Below are 17349 nucleotides of genomic sequence, written 5' to 3' on the forward strand. Positions count from 1 at the left end.
ATTAATGTAAAAGTGACCTACATCTACAAGAAAACTTGCTGGCTTCTACAGTCTGATACAGATTAAAAAAGCATGTCATTTACTCTTTCGCCTCAAAATAGACAGCTCACATTTAACTGAGGGCCCAGCTTGTGATGTCTGAGGCTTAGATGGTTTGAGCTTCTGAGCTAGTCTGGACTGTAGTGGTGCAACAGGCGAAGAAGGGCCGACTCTTAAGGATCCATCATTTGGTAGGGCTGTTTTGGGCACCACCAAGTTTCCTTTCTGTGAAATCCACTGAACAGTATGGACCCTGAGTGATGAATAGAGAAATTTGTGAATCTATGTCCATTTTTAAAAGTCAATCAGAGAGACACAAACAGCACTTATATGTTTTAATAATTAAATAATTAACATTTTTGCAAAAACCTTAATTGACTTTGCTCCAGTGTTTCCTGTTACATATTGTGTAATGATATTCATGCTAGTAAATTAACAGTTAAGGCCTTTACACACCAGACGTGTAAAATCTGTAAAAATATTTCATGAAATAAATATTTCACTCGTTAAATGCAGCTGTTCACAGCAAGCACATAAATTCACTTGACGAATGTGTACCATTTCTGTTTTTTGTATTTTTCTGATCAAAACAATCAGATCTGAACAATCAGACCACTGCATTTGGCAACAAGTGCACTTTTGACTTTAAAACACACAACAGTACTGCATATAGAATAATATAGAAGTAAAAAAACATATACTATTTTACCTCAGACACACAGCTGGACATGCTCCAGGTCAATCGGCTCTCTTAAATGCTTTCTCTCCCTCAGACCTGCACCCAACTCTAACTAACAAGAGTTCAAACTGCACCACTGACATCCTGAAAATCCTGAATGCGGCAGTGATACAGCTTCAACTCCTGGATCAAACCATGAAATTCTGCCCGCTGCTGCCTTCTCCTGAGAATTGTATGAACCCAGTATCTCTTTTCCTTCCTTTTCTAGTTTAGAAACATCAGGACCAACTCATCATCGCTTGATGTTGGTTTCATTTTTTTCTGTGTGTTTTCTGAGGACGAATTTGCTGTAAAAACTCTGATACACGTTACAAGGCAAGTTCGGCTCCAGAAAATTTAGAATTTCGTGTTGGCTTTTCGCAAAACGCGCTACAGTAGATGTGTAACGACCTTTACTGTCACAATCTTTGATGACTTCTATCAGCTTCCACAACATTTTCATTTTTAGCCATCCAAACAATGCTTCTGTACTACAATGTATTTAATAAACATTTACAACAAGTTGATAACTAACCGACCAATAACATTTACAAAATAATTAGTAAGCTTAAACAACTATTATTTAGTAATGATGGTTCCTGTAGAGTGTTACATTTTCTGTTTTTTCTTTGAGGCTTACTCTGTGCTGTTGTCTGCCTTCTTTTCAGCAGCACTGATTCCCCTCCTGCCTCTGCTTGTCTGTGGACAACAAATTAGATCAGTGTTGTGACACATGATTTAGACAGGGGAAAAAAAGGGAAAGAACAAATATGTTAGTGTTGTAAAGTCATGTGCGCAGGTGTTACGTTTTTGTCTTTATTTTTCCTTGTTTGTCATGTGTAGACATGTGGTCACTGAGGTGTAATCCTTTAAAATAAAATACTCCAGTTATTCTCACCTCATCCAGGACTTCAATGCGGAGGCATGACTCAGGTGTAGTAACCTGTGGCTCAGGCCCACCCATGCTGACAGAGACAGCAAACAGTGATGCGCAGTAGTGGCGAAAATCCTCCTCCTCAGCTACGCACACACACACAATCAAAAGAAAACAAAAAGAGACAGAGCCGTGCTTTCTGATATGTTGTTGATGGTGTGACCTGAAGAATCAGTTGCTTTTCTTTCTGTTTTGTTACAGCTTCCACTTTTTACTTATAAAACTACTTCTAGATGAACATAAATATAAAAGGTGATTTTTTTCTGTACTAGTAGAATTCTAGTCACTTAAAGATATCCAATTTGTGCAAGCCATTTATTATTCATCATTTGCACTGACAGAGAATTTACTATTAAATGTACAGATTGTCTTAAGCATCAGTTACAGACCAGGCCAAAACTCAACTCCCAGGTTAACTCTCAGTTTTTGGCAGTTAGCTTGTCTCCTAAAGTTTGGCTTTGGCAGTCATGCAAGTGAGCCAGAGAATGACTAATGATGGATACAAAGTGTTCTTGCTGTCAACTGCAAAGAGCAGAAAGTATCTGACTGTCTGATTTTGGCAGAATGGCTACAACCATAAACATATAGCCATAGGCATAAAGAAGTATCATCAGCAACATGTTGATGAACGTGCCATGATAACCTGATACCAGCATTTCTTTTCTAATCTCTTCCTACATGTAAAGGAGGCCACAGTGATACAGGTGAACACTTAGGTCTTCCTATGTTGCTGACACAGCAGGAGCTGAGTAATGCTCTCACTGCTAAGGAAACTACTTTCCCATTCAAAATATTACACCAGACATTTGTAACAGTCTACTATCTCTGGAACAGGTTTTAATGTCAAGCAAATATTTACAGGCTATTACAGTTTATATGGCTATTTATGCAACATACAAAACAGTATACCATGTTATACTGTTATCCTATCATGATCAACACAATTGGCACATGAATACACATGAAATTTCCTTTTCTATCAGTTAATTTGCCATTCTTTCACTCTTGCTAATGATGCTGTTCTGCCTTCTTCTTCTCTCTCTCACTAACAATCCTTCTATCACATCACCACATGGGTTTGACAGCTCACGAAAATGAGAATTTAAAAGAAGGGGGCGCTCCCAACATGCCGCCAGAAAACAGCTTTTATTATTCATGGACACACACAATGCCCTCCCTTTTATATTCAAAGACAGGAGAGGAGGAGAGATTCTGCAACCTGTTGTAATTTGCATGCATTAGAAAAGTTTGAAGCAGGTGGAAGGAATAGTTTATCAGCTGCTAAACAGCTCGACATTTCCCAAAAAGAAAAGGAGAAAAAACACTGCTGTCTTCCTCACATCTGCATATAACCAAAACAAAGTATCAATTATTAAACTGTGAGTAGAGAAATGAAAGCTATATTATGAATAACTGTTTTATATTATAAAAGGAGTTAGAATATAATTAGCACTTCACTGATTTGAGAGTATGGAAATGATGAAGGAATAATGAGTTGTTTGACTCTCTATTACAGGTAAGAGCTGTAAATAAATGTGCAAAGTGTAGATCTTGAAAGCTCTGTATCATTTCCTACAACAGCGTATCAAAACAAAATAAAGTTTACATAAGAACAGTCCTGTAAATCAAAGTGCATGTATTTTCACATCAATAACTCCAGTTGACTAACATTTACATGGCATTCAATTGAAATCTGTGGGCAAAGACGTTCAGGAAGAAAAAGCTTTTTAAAACATCATTTTGGGCAAAGTCTACAAACTATTTGTTGTCGAAACGACCGCTGAAATTAACCCTTTCATGCGTGAATTATGACAACCTCAATTAGGACTTTTTATTCATCTTTAGGCAAGAAAAAAAGATTTTTGAACTTCATTTTTTTAAACATGGACTTTTCAAAGAGTTTTTACATGTCCACTTAGGTGGACAACATACGTTTTAAGTGGGTGGCAGGGTATGGAGTGACACATCAGTGTCAGATGTAGTGGTTTTTGTGCATGTATACCATCAACATTGACACAAATACAAGAACAGCCTTTGAATAGCTGTCCACTGTAGTGACCACTATGCGGGAAAGGGTTAAAGCTTATCTAAAGTAAAATGCATATACACTGTTTCAAAAGTCCTAGAATCATATCAAGATGGCTAAAGGCTGCCAGACATGTTTCTAGAAGGTCTTTGGCTTTAATGTGCAGTTTTGTTGAGGCATATCTGAGTTTGTATTGGTTTATTATGATTTCATACATTCAAAGAAGGGATATGAAGTCAATGCTATTCTTTTATATGAAATTATCAACTATTTGGGTTCATTTTTGATTAATAAGCACAAAAAAGTGAGCTCTGGGATAAAGGAGGTTAAGAAACCCTCTGTTTGGGAAGTTCATTCAATGGCAGGGCATTGTCAAATAGACATTTTGTAGCCACAGTTAAAACCACTTGGATACAGTGGTGTAATCCACTTTAAAATAAACAACTAAACTCTCAGGGTCATAAACACCAAGACCTGACCTAAACTGTCTGGTCCTCTAATAGCTTTCTAAGCATTATAAAGTAAGGGCAGTTCCTGTCTAGCAACAAATAAGGTGTGTAATCAGGTTCTCCTTCAAAATAAATTGTTCTGGGTCATTTTGATAGTAAGAATGTACGTTGTTGTAAGAATCACTATGTGGGCACAGCAGTGAGATGCTGACATATTTATTTCTGATATGCACTCTTGTTATTAAACACATTTAAAGAGAATTTGAATGACTTTTTCTTATCAATCATTACTGCTGTAAACACAGGAAATTTTGTCTAAAGACTTTAAAGAAAGAAAGATTTGAGATAGACAGCTATATCGAAAGGGGGGAAAGCAAGGACTTGCAGATCCTAACAAGGTCAGGTTTAGAGTGAATCTTGATTGATATGATGAGAGGCAGTTGACAGCCTCCGAGTCCAGAGGTTTGGAAGGGGAGAGTTAATCCTGGTATATGTCTCCTTTCAGCCTCAGCTGGGGGCAAAAAGTCAGGACACTAGTACTGACTGATGAGCTCCAGATCGTGTGCTCCACACTACAGGCTGACTTCCCCCTCACCCCATTCCTTGCCCTGTCAGGCTTGAGCCACCTCTAACAGCCCTCTGCCCACACAATCACAGCCAGTGATTACCCGTCACAGTGCCACGGTTGGATGGGCAGGTACTGATACGTCTGACCCATTGAGAGGGAAAGATTTTGCCATTGTGTGTTTCTGTATAAGTGTGTGTTTGGAGTGTGTGTAGATTTGCACTTGTGTTATCTGTCAAACTACTCAGTCCTGAGCTGTTTATTTGTTTGGTATGAGAGCCTGGTTCTGGGATGTATTTCAGAAAAGTGATGTGTACAGCAAAAAATACACAATTCTGAACATAGTATGTCTGTGTCCCTCATTCGTTTGTCAAAAGATATAGGCTTACAGATGTACTTCTTTATGCAGTTACATATTAGCATGTGTATTACCATTAATACTGCTTGGAGTCTCCTCCTCAGCGGTTGTAGCAGGCAGAAATTTTTGATCTGTAGAGACGGCCTGAGATGATGGGTATATTTCAACTGGTGTTCTGAAAACACAGAAATCATATTTAGAACAGTGAATAAGGCTAGACCCCAGCCAGAAAAAGTAATTTAAGTAACAATTTAAGTAACTTATTAAGTGTCATGTTTTCCTTTTTCCCTTTATCACCTCATTCTGTTGCTGAATGTTTGACAGATGTATACCTACATATATCCAACACACTATTCCCTTATGTTTTGTGAAATCAGTCTGCTGCATTCTGATTTTTAAAAAAAAGAAGAAAGAAATGAAGGAAAAAACACACACTAATACCCCAACTTCCCAGTGCAGGAAATGTGTGGCAGACTTTGTAGATTACTTTATTTAATCCTGAACACTGTATGCCTCTTCTTAGTCCTCCATGGACCAAGCTAGCTCTCTTCTTCTTGCATACAGTACAGTACTTCACATGATGTAGCCTCACTTACTAGCCTTAGGCTGTTTGCACATTTAAGCTTTCGCTAGAGAGCAGTAAAAGAATAAATAAAGATAGAGGAGAAAACCTTCAACCAAGTGATCAGCAGTGACCAGCCCTGATAAAGTGTTCCTGCAGATGATCTCTAAAAACAATTTTCTCTTTTTTTATGTATGAACTAATAACCTAATGTTTTTGTCATTATCACCCTATTTTAAATGATCCAAAATAAGAAAGTCTGGACCAAACTGCCTGATGGTGCATAAAGATAATATGGTGTATGAAAGATTTCTTTTTCTTTTGTACTTTGACAATGTAAAAGTGCTTTAAAGCCACTTTTTGGGATTGCAATAAACCTAACATCAAGCCAGGCTCAGGTCTTAAATTTTGCAATCATCTGGCACAGTTAAATCAGGCCAGTAAATGCAGGTGAGGGCCAGTTCAGATGTCAGTTCTATATAAGCCTGTGCAGACTTTTATTTCAGGGTTCAGTGCTTTGATCACAGATACTTTGACTCTGGCAGCTGATGGAAGAACGAGCATTCACTTACCCTGACCACACCGCCTAGCCAGCTCAGGAAATCAAACTGACGCACCCCCCCGGTCACAAGCTTACTTTCTGTAACCTGCAGGCCACGCACAAATCTACCAAGATGGTAGAGTTATGACTCTAATATAGCTGAGCACTTCTAGTGAATTCTTTAAAGCTCTTTCCACCACTAAACTCCTTCCTTCATTCAGTCTTTTTCCCATTATTATTGAAGCTTGTTAAAATTCAACCTCGACTTTCTTTCTACCAGCCAGTCTCTCTGTCTCTCCATTAAGCTCTGCCACCATCACCGCTGCAGGCTTATTGCACTCTAGATTGGCTCTCTGGTCTATTCCACAGTTAAGGGCTGCTACAGCTGGGGACTTAGAGCGTTCCTGCTCAGGCGGTCGGAGGGCCCGAAACTGCACTCTTCTTGCCTCATCCCTGACCTGCTCTCCAGTGGACTACTCAGCCCAAAAGGAGCTGGTTAAATAAAGGCTGTAATAATGGGACCTGCTGAAGCCAAGCCTGCAGGCGGTGTACTGCACAATAAGTAGTAAGAAACTGCTTTATACACTGGTGACTTATATCGGCTGGTTATGAAGACCACAGAGAAGCAAGAGAAACAAGTTCCGTGGTAACAAAAAGTATGATAACAAATCTATGTATGTGTGTGTTTGTGCACAGCGTGGTATACCTGTGACCCCCTTACCGGAGGCAGCAAGAAACTAAGGGTGTATATGATGCTACAAGGACAAGTTGATGTAAAAACTCGATCGTTTAGTTGTATCCGCGTAACAGAGATGTCATCAGATACATGTGGGACATCTATCTGGTGACAATGGTACGTCAGTACCATAGGTATCATAGGCAGCACATGTACCAAGTAGCTTAGTTAAAAAATTGGTACTCTGCTATTAATTAATACTTAGATTTACTACTGCATTGATTCATTTGCAACAGCCTTGAAACCAACAGTGCTGTCTCAGGTCCTCTAGTCGATAAAAACATTTTCACACAGCACAGCTGCAGACAGGCAGGAACAAAGCCATAAACACATGAACAGCAGCACAACACACTTGGCAAAGCATCTTAAAGACCAGCACCCCAGCCTTTATGAAGAATTTTGTGAGGAACACTGAAGTAGTTATAAGCGGTTATAACTGTTAACCTGGCTGCCGCACACATTAATCTAACCTAACTATTAGCAATTACCCAATAATCACACTAGCCATCTGTTATCACTAAGGTAGCAGTAAGCAGCTATGGCTAATAAAACGATAACCTTCATGTTGGAGCTAGGCAGCAGACATTATCAATCCTGCCTGCCTGTAATGTTATTAGACAGCGTTAATTTTAAAAAAGAAAAGGGGAGAGAGAGAAAGAAGGAGTGCAGTTTTGAACAAATGCAGCACAAAAGCCTAATTTTTTTTCCTAAAATAGACAAAGAATGCTAAGGTAGGGTGAGCATCTTAAGCTTCATTTTACTGATCTAAATATGATCAACTAAACAAACATCTGACACATTAATAACAACGTTTGGCCTACACAAAACGCCAAAATACCATTTAGCCATTATTTAAGGAAAAGTCACAGCAGTTGGTTATGTATAGCATTAAAAGTTATTGCCAAATACACGCTAACATAAATAAATCAAAAACAAAACTTTGAGCTGGTACTGTTTTTAAAGCTCTAAATCATTCCAAACAATAAAACATTTGCCAGGAATAATGAACAGGCGAGAAGCATAACTTTTCACTGAACCTACTGCCTGAAGCTCATGACAGAAGCCTCAACATGGTTTTGAATATTAACTATATGTGTGATGCATGCACATTTCTATCTATACCTCCGGTGCTTCTTGAGCAGCAATCTGTCCATGTAGGTAAGGCTGTTTTTTGTGAACTCCACCTTGACAGGAACCCTCTCTCCCCCCCCTCCTCTTCTTTGTCCTTCAGCTTCTCTGTCTGGAGGGAGGGCAGTCTGGGTCGCCATAGCTGACACTGATACTGGAGGGAAATGGGGAGAGGGACATCAAACAAAAATAAAGTTAAGATGTAAGAGGTGGAAAAAAATGCCCCAAAGGAAAAAAGATTCAGAAAGGTAGAATAGGTAGCAGGAAAACATAATCCGGCAGCTTCTCAACACACTCCCCTCAAAAAGTGAGAAAACACCTTGTCACCATGCCAAAAGTGCCAAAACACAAACAGACAGGAGAGAGCCCTGTGGGAATAAGAAAAAAGATGTATGAAATACTAAAGGAACATAGTGAGCGCATGAGAGAAAATAAAAGATAGAAATAAGAAGGAGACATGTTATGATTGTACTCCAGACACTTTGGCAGTCCTCAGTGGAAGCTTTAAATTGGGCCTGGGTGCCATTGGCCTGACAGAAATAATTAGGGCTGGAGGGGCTAGCAGCAATTTGCAGAGCAGAGCGAAAGGAGAGAGGAGCAGAGTCTGTTCACGCAGTAAAGCAGAGAAAATAGGAGGTCTAATAAAAAGCACAAACACCTAGACACATATACAGAACCTGGAATAATAGTGCTAATAATACACACCCACATAAACCTGAGCGCACAAACATTATTGCAGATGCAGATACACAATATCTGTGAAAAGACACAAAATTGCCTGGAACACTTGCGCGTGTACACATACGCATACACAAAGCTGAGGCGATTAGTGCTGTGGTGTGGAGTAGGGCCACCCCTAACATTCCTCTCATTATCTCAATATGCAACAGCCATGGATTACCCTCCTACTGCAGTGGTAAGCACTTTCTGTAAGACCAGATCAGAGCAGATACAGGGAGAGGGAAAGCAGGAAAACTGAGAAGTAGGTGAAAATGCAAAGGAAGGAAAGAGAAAGAGCTGAGAAAAAAATATATTTGTTGGGAAAAGCTGAATACAAATGTAAGTGTATATATTAATCTGATAGCCGTAGTTAGACACTGCAGCTTGGTAGTGAAGCTATACAGTGCTTCACATACATTCTATTCCACTCCACTGCATGGAGTGTGTGTTGCAGGAGCAACTAGCTACAAGTCACTGCGACGGAATGGAGGCTGGAAGCTTGATACCGACAGATGGTGTGCCATGGGTGTGACAGATGACCAGTCAAAACTGAGCTGGTCTCAACTTTTTTCCATCAAGCACCAAAAATCATATGCTTCCATGTTCATACATACACACACACACACACACAAACACACACACACACACACACACACAAGCTCAGCAGTGAAGGCAGATAGGGTGAACATGGCATTAATCTTCAAACAACCACTTTTCATGATAAAAAAAACCCCCATAATTTTCTTTAGCATTTAAGCACTTTTAAAGAGCACTCTGGCTTTTAAATTAATGCAGAAATGAAGTTTGCTACTTTTCAATCCTCAACTAACTTTCAGCACAGTATTCGAGCCCGGCAATAGATTGACAAGAGTGGAAAGTGAGGAGGTGGTACTAGAGAAGAAGAAATAGAATAGATACAGGGTATGGTCCAGTGCAAACCAACTCAAATGCCCTCCAGCAGATCACCTATCCTCTGGTACAACAGAGTTTTAATAACGTGAAGGATTGTTTTTTCAGGCGTGGAAAGAGGTTCAAGCCAGGGCTAAAGAAAAATCTTGGGTCCCAAAAATAATAACTGAGAATAAAAATACTCATTCAAATCCACTTCAAATATCTTTAAGAAGCTGTAAAGTTAACTCAAAAAACAAATGTCATTTATTTCTAGAAATTCAAGTCCCCTTCTATCAAAAGTGATATTTTACAGTTGACGCTGATGCTGGATGAACAACCTGTTGTGAATCTAACGCTAATGAGATTGCAGTTTTAGAAAACAAAACTAGTACAAAAGCAAATAGGAAGCAATCAAAACATAGGAGCAGTGGAATGCTGCACCCATTAGTTAAAGCTCCTAGTGTTTCCCAGTTATACCCAAGATGTCACATTCACATAATAGGTAAGCATAATTTTTGATATGCAGGTGATGTGTACAATATATTACAACCAACATCTTTCCCAATTTGTCTGTGTAGGTTCTCAGTCATTCAGGGCATGGTAGCATAAAGAGCTTGGAAACAAAGTGCCTGGAAGTCCAAAGTTAAAGAAGTCCATTCACTTTGTTTCCAAGACTGAATCCAGTTGACTGCAACGTGAATACAGACTGTATGAATTAGATGGCAATTATTTGCAAACCTTCAACAGTCTGTTTGAGAGTGACTGCAGTCTGTCCAAGTCAAAATACCACTGTTTGCATACAGGTTGCTTCCCACCCGACAACTTATACAGTCACAATCAAAAGTGGTCATCCCGAGCCCTGCTGATAACTGAATGTGAAAAAAATTCAGTGCAATCACCAGTTACCCACCGCATTTTCCTAATCACAATGAGGTTGCCATCCTATTTTCACTTTAGTGTGACTGAACCATAAGTTGTTTGTCACTGGGCAAGAGGCAGGGTACACCCTGGTCAGATCCATTAAAACAAACAGAGATGCACAACCACTCACTCCCAACAAAATTTACACCTGGAAGAATTTACAGTCACCAGTTGACCTAACATTAGTCTAACAAGCATGCCTTTGGACCTTGGGTGGAAGCTGATACACCCAAAGTAAATCCACAGGTACAGGGAGCATATACTAACGCCACACAGAAAGGAACCAGAGACGACCTTGCTGAAAGGTGAGAGTGCTAGCCAGTGGCAGCCATTCCAAGACTGTGAATTACAAAGAAAAACTGCTTTGAAATAAAAAAAAAACAATAAAAGATAAATATTATGTTCTCATTATCATTAGTGTCAAAACACTGGGTAAATTTAATCAGTTCAATTTAGTGTACCTGGTCTGGCAGGTATCCAGACTCCATCATTCTTCCCCCTCCATAATTTGAGCGCCTCCTGGAAAGATCTTGCAGACTGCTCCTCATTGTACTCTCCTTTAAGGAGTGAGGGTAGAAATCCTTTGTTATCATCTTCAGTGATTCCCACCTTTTTCTCCTCTCCATGACTCCTAACTAACATCTGCAATAGAAGAGTTTGTTTCATCAAGGGATTGATGGCAAACAGTGTGATGTAAGGGTAAGAAGCACCCCTCGTGCATGATAAGACTCCTACTGATAAAGGTTAGTGTTAGTGTTAGCACAAATCAAATACTACTCACAAAAAACTGTTTTTCTGATATCCTAACATAGCAAATATAATCAGAATGATGGTGCTAAACCTTTGAATTTTTTTTTTTGATGACTGCAATTTAATGAAGGGGGTCAGTTAATGAGCTTTTGTGTGCTGCAGGAACTGAACTGTATTCATATTCTAAAGGCAAAGACAAGCAAAACCTAAAATATGCATATGTACGAGTGTGGCTGTAACCTTGGCAATACCCTTGTTGATGCATCACTTTAGTGGCAACAGGAACTCTTTATCTATCTTCATATTAGACCTCTAAATATAAAGTCAACTGAAATAAGGCTGAAAATAGAAACTGTTCCTCATAGTAAAGTTCATTTGAGGTAAAAGAACAATGATTGTTGTACACACATATCACAGTGACTAACAAAAGTCAGTAAGCGTTCGGCAGTTGGAAACCAAACAAAACAAATCTGCTTAAACTCCCATAGATGAGTTGGTAGATATTTTTTTTGCTTTTGTTTTTGTTCTCTGCCATGAAATCTTATTTCCTGTGTAGCTCTGATTTACCTGGCACAGCAGCTTTTTGCTGGTAAGATGCAACATGTTCAACTTATCAATAAATCATTCCTGAATCAAATTCTGATCTTTGCTCTAGGTGTAAAATAGAAACAGATTGCTTTATCCACATGTTTTAGACATGCAATAAACTAAAAGATTACTGGTGCTCAATAAGAGAGGATATGCAGGACTGTCAGATCTGAGATACCCTCTTCACCCAGATTAGCCCTTTTAGAGGACATATCTGATGTCCCCCCCCTGCCAAAAGAAACCAGGCACAGTATATCAAACCAGCCATGACTGCTGGCAATATTCGTATTTCTCTCCTATAAAAAAGTTCAGACCCCACCTTCATCTCCATGTCGCTTCATTTAATCTCCAAAGAAAAAGACATCTTTTTGACAAATGCTGGTCTGATTTCAGGCACTACATTCATAATAGATCGCTGTCTTTGGTGGGTTTATATGTTTGTTTTCTACAAATGTAAATTTCTGTGTAAGTATTGTCAAACTCATGAGTTAAATCTATCTAACTTTTTTATAGCTGAATAACTGTACTCTTTTCTGTGTCGGTGGTATAACATTTATTTATTCATTCACATACAGTACGTATATTTTACTGTTTTTAGTTTTTCTCTTGCCTTAGAAATTATTGATTCCAGTATAGTTCTTGTCTGGTAGTGAGTGGGAGTGGGACTGGGCTTAAGGGACTGTTTTTGCTTTATTATGTTTATTGAGTCTTGCTTAACTTATCTTTTTTTAATCATCACTGATGTTGGAATATTTTATTTCTACTTTATTTTTGTAAATGGCCTTATGTTTCGGGAAAAAAAATGTAATAAACATAGTTAAAACAAAGAAACAAATCATTACTGAAGGTGTTGCCATGGTTTTGCTTGGAAAAAATGAGGGGTTACTTCTGTTTAATCTGTTGGAGATTTTCATTCACTTCCATCTTTTCTGAATAGCTTTGTGGTGCTGAAAGCAAGCCTGACACCGTGTTTGTGTCCGTGTTTAAGTGGGTATTAACTGTTTCCTTGATGTGTGTTATTATTTTTTATTGCCGTTCTTTCTATTCTTATGCTCTTATGCGAAATGGCTGCACTGAATTATAAGCATAACATTTTTTTAATGAGTGCTCCTATTTTTTCTATTAACAGATACTTATATTTACATCTGAAATGGGGGGAGGGCATTTGGTTAAGACATTAGCTTACAATTTAGTGGATCATTTAATGAGTAGTTAATACAATTGCAGGCTACAAGCAGCCCCTTAAATGTGATATTAAAAAAATAAACAATAGGTGTCTTTTGGGGGGGGGATAAAATGTTTAATAAATTTTGCACACAAAGGCAGCCATCGTTTTTATTTTGTTGCAGTTGTTGCTGTTTTTAAATCATACTGCATTCTGGGTAATGATGTCAAATAATTGTAACAGTCTTGGTCACAATCTCTGGATCCTCTAGCAAGACAAACATGTAATGTCTCCAAGAACCTCTATTTAAGCCCAAGCACAACCTAACTGAGGAGGAAAGCTTAACTGCCATTATCAGAGATGTGCATTAAAATGACAACTACGATAGAAGGGACGGGGCAGCTGTGTCTGACTTTTTAATCCAAGTCAGTGTTGTTTTCACACACAAACACAATCCATAATATTGACTCACACATTTCGCCTGGCCACTGTCTACCTTCATCCACTATGTCTGTATCCAGCTAAGTAGCTGCATCACTCTTAGTTGTAGAACAACATGCACTTTTTTTGCTGAGCTGGTGACACTGTTGGTTGTCAGGTTCCTGCTGACTGTTGGTTCACTTTCAGACAAAGCGACCACCATAATGAACAGTTTGCTGCTTAGTGGAAAACAGAGGTGGGAAGTAACAAGTACAAATACTTCATTACTGTAGTTAAGTAGAATTTTAAGGTATCTGTACTATACCCATTTTTAAACAAATATATGTACTTTCTACTCCTTTTCAAAGCAGGCTCATTACGTTAGGTTTAACGCACTTGAGCCGAGTTAATTTTTCACGTCACTGCAGGCCATCAAACAGCAAACCGATTTGGGCCTAAACAGTACAACATGAAAGGCTATCATGTTCATGTATTTATCACCAGGGGGATGTCACATAAAAGAGATGAATGAGGCAAAACTGTGTAGCATAGTTGGAGATTACAGTGGGCTGGTGTTTTGTTTTTGTTTCCTTCTTCTTCTGTTATTTGACACAACACCGGAACGACTGCAGGTGTCCATAAATTGTGGTCGTGGTACTTCAGCAAGCATAGTTAAACGTGTCGCTGTACTCCTTTCTATGCCTGTGTAAAGCACCCTGTGTGTTAGTTGTATCAAAACTTGTTTCCACCACTGAAAAAAAAAATCCATAAGTCAACTTTTTTTTTCTTTTCAGTAATAGAAATTAGCTTTCATAGAACTACACAAATTAACTGACCTTTACTTGCTCTCTGACAGCATTTAGACTCCTTATCAAAGTGCATTTTAGGCACACTTGGTTTTGGTTATCACATCTTTATGGCTTTAACTAAACTAATGCATCAAACAATACAAGCCTTACTCCACCGGGACTTTCCTGCTTCTTTCTCCTCTTCCTATTGACAAGAAAGCTGTGAAGACTAAAATCAACCCTCTTCTTTCCTTTTGACTGGTAATCACAATCAAAAGCAGCACAATGTGACATTGCTTTTTCATAATTTATAATGGCGACCTTGTAATGATCGCTCTGGAGTGCCATTAATTTACCCTAAGTGCACTGCACACACAAAGTAATGGTGTCTTTCATAGGTCAAAATATGGATTCAAAATTCAGGATTTTTCAAACAATGAAAATATGTGTTTATAGCAGCCTAGATGAGTTTCAGGAGAGTAAATTTGCACCTTGAGGCCCAAATGTTGAGTTCCTTTTAATAAAAATGACACATCAATTTTAACTATTCAGCCTATTACCAGAATTAAAAACATATTAAGTTATGTGTTGAGTAGGGAGGTTTCTATGTCTGTTGCTGCTCAGACTGGTGAAAATTTAAAGCCTGTATATGAAGTTTTAACATATAAGTTGAACACTAGTTTGACATTCAAAGACATTTCCTCAGTACCTTCTGACCCCAGCTGTTCAAAATGACTGCTGTTTGAATAAGGTCAACTGAGCTCGGTGATATAAAAAGTCTGAAATGTCAATCTAACTGTTCTTCTCAGACCTACACAGCTGGAGGGCATTTTTTAGTCCAAAGGTGCATGCAGTTCACCAGCCTGCCTGTAGATACAGCCTGTGGATATAGCGTCAATTAGAGTTTGTTTGAAGTCTTTTCAATTGACTCACAGTGTGCAGAGGTAAAATTTAACAGTGTTAAGACTTGTCTGGTATGTCTGATTAAATTTTCACAGCCAGTTAACTGCAGTAGAGAAGAAAATGTATTCAGTAATCAATGACCATTTGAAATTTTTTTACATACGTAAAAAGTAAATAAATAATTGTTGGTATAACGATTGGCAAAGCCCCATTTTTAAGAATATCATTTAATCTCATATTTAGATTGTATTTAAATAAAATGGATGGAAAACACGTTTAGTATAATTTAATTAGTTTTTATTATTCCCTAATTAAATAAATAATGAACAAAAATGACAAAAATTATGTGTGAAAGACAGAAGCTTTGTTTTAAAGAAAACATGGCTTTTCTTATACTTTTCGTTTTAAGCCCTGGCCTTGTTATCCAGTCCAATATTACATTTTTGTAAGTGTCATAGCTCACCTTACTGCAACATTTCAACATCCATCTAAGCTCTGCTTAATGTTTTGTCATCAAAAACTCAAGTAAGCAAAATTACTCAATGGACGGGCCCATCTGCGGGCCCATTTTACAAGGTCAATATAAAGGGTTGGTCAATAAAGGGTTAATGCTGTTTGTTTCTTTCATGCTTGTAAACCAGTTAAGCACATGCATACTGTACAATATTTGCCATATTAAGCAAGTCAATGCATCTCCACTTTGATCACGTATACAACTAACTGAGTAGTTTAGAAGATTTCATAAACACTGAATATTTATATATAAATAAGTATTAAATGGTAGTTATTACTTACCCTGCCGCAGTCAGGATTTTCCTCAGCTTCTGTTCTTTTTTCTGGACTCTCATTTTGCTGTCTGGAACTGGGGGTAGTACCAGGATTGGGATTAGGACTGGTGCTATAGTAGGAGCTAGGGTCAGTCTGTTTCTTGAAGCTGTTGACAACATCTCGAGTGCTCACATGGGTCTGTAAGTCTGTCTGTAACAGAAGGCCATAGCATGAGAGAAAATGACAGAAACTAAATACTGCAAATAATATAGCAGATGAAAAAAAAAATACTGCATTAGGACAAATGGGGAAAAATTGATACATAAGCTATAGCATAAAATCATAAAAGAGGTATTTATAAATTAAAAGTAAATGTCAAGGTTATTAATTTCTGCACAAGGCAATCTTATGAAAGTATGTTTAGCTAACCTGCATTCCTCTGAAATGTTTGTTTATAAATAGCTCAATCCCACTTGCAGGAAAAACAAGATCAGAGGCAAAGCTGTGCATTTTGTTGTAAAAAAGCCACAGGAGTGAGGAGGCAGACTCTTCAACAATGCTATCATCACAAAGATAAGAAATGGTGATCAGCAATAACAATGAATAAAAATAAATTAATAAATAAAGGTTGTACTTTCTTTACAATGAATGTCCTAAAAGTCAAACTGCAGACAACAGAGTGACAAATTTTCCAGAAATGAAAAAGGTGTTGAACAAGCCTGATTTGATACACAGTAATGACAAAAAGGCAATGAGATGAGGGCTCTTTCGACAACTGCCACGAACCCCATTTAGAGGTTACAACCTAATCATTTTAAGTGCTCATACTTACATCACTGGCATAACCTTGAAAGTCACAACAATGAACTCCATTTTGTATAGTTAATGTGTGCATCTTTATTTTATGTAAATTAATCCACAAAGAGCCTGGGCAGAAAGGGCGACATATATAGACTGGAGAAGGACATCGAGCCTCAAACTGAGCATTTTGGCCATCGCTATCTTGTTTTTGCTGTGACATCAGTGGAAATACTATTAGGTCAAAGAAAGATATGAAGGAGAATTCTTAAGGAAATAAAAAAAGATCATCTGACTTGGTGCTAGGCTGCTCAACTATGTGATGGTAGACATTGTTGATAGTGGACTGCTTTAGAGAAACTACAATGTTGTAAAGACGGACTAAAAAAAGTCTGTTTTAAATACATTGGCTCACTCTCACTATGTTTATTTACCATGTTTGGTCAAAAATGTGTCTTCACTACTATGTTTAGGATTATAGAAAAAAGAATATATAGGCTTTAAATTGAAATTAAATGCTTGTCCACTGAGATTAGTGGACATCATAGTATTTCCACTGATGTCACAGCAAAAACAAGATG

At 38.1% G+C, this 17349-nt stretch overlaps 1 protein-coding gene across 1 annotated transcript in view; it reads right to left on the reverse strand.

Moving 5' to 3' along the window:
- zbbx (zinc finger, B-box domain containing) overlaps window positions 1-17349 on the reverse strand; it is a 66884-nt gene that overhangs the window by 17280 nt on the left and 32255 nt on the right. Inside the window, exons 8-14 of the mRNA XM_063493704.1 lie at window positions 15998-16180; window positions 11050-11230; window positions 8051-8210; window positions 5164-5264; window positions 1656-1777; window positions 1398-1456; window positions 111-292 (exon numbers count right to left, since the gene is read on the reverse strand). Coding sequence (XP_063349774.1) covers window positions 111-292; window positions 1398-1456; window positions 1656-1777; window positions 5164-5264; window positions 8051-8210; window positions 11050-11230; window positions 15998-16180 — 988 coding nt within the window. The remainder of the gene's footprint in view (window positions 1-110; window positions 293-1397; window positions 1457-1655; window positions 1778-5163; window positions 5265-8050; window positions 8211-11049; window positions 11231-15997; window positions 16181-17349) is intronic.

Source organism: Pelmatolapia mariae, linkage group LG14 (assembly GCF_036321145.2).
Source record: "Pelmatolapia mariae isolate MD_Pm_ZW linkage group LG14, Pm_UMD_F_2, whole genome shotgun sequence".
NCBI classification, from domain to species: Eukaryota; Metazoa; Chordata; class Actinopteri; order Cichliformes; family Cichlidae; genus Pelmatolapia; species Pelmatolapia mariae.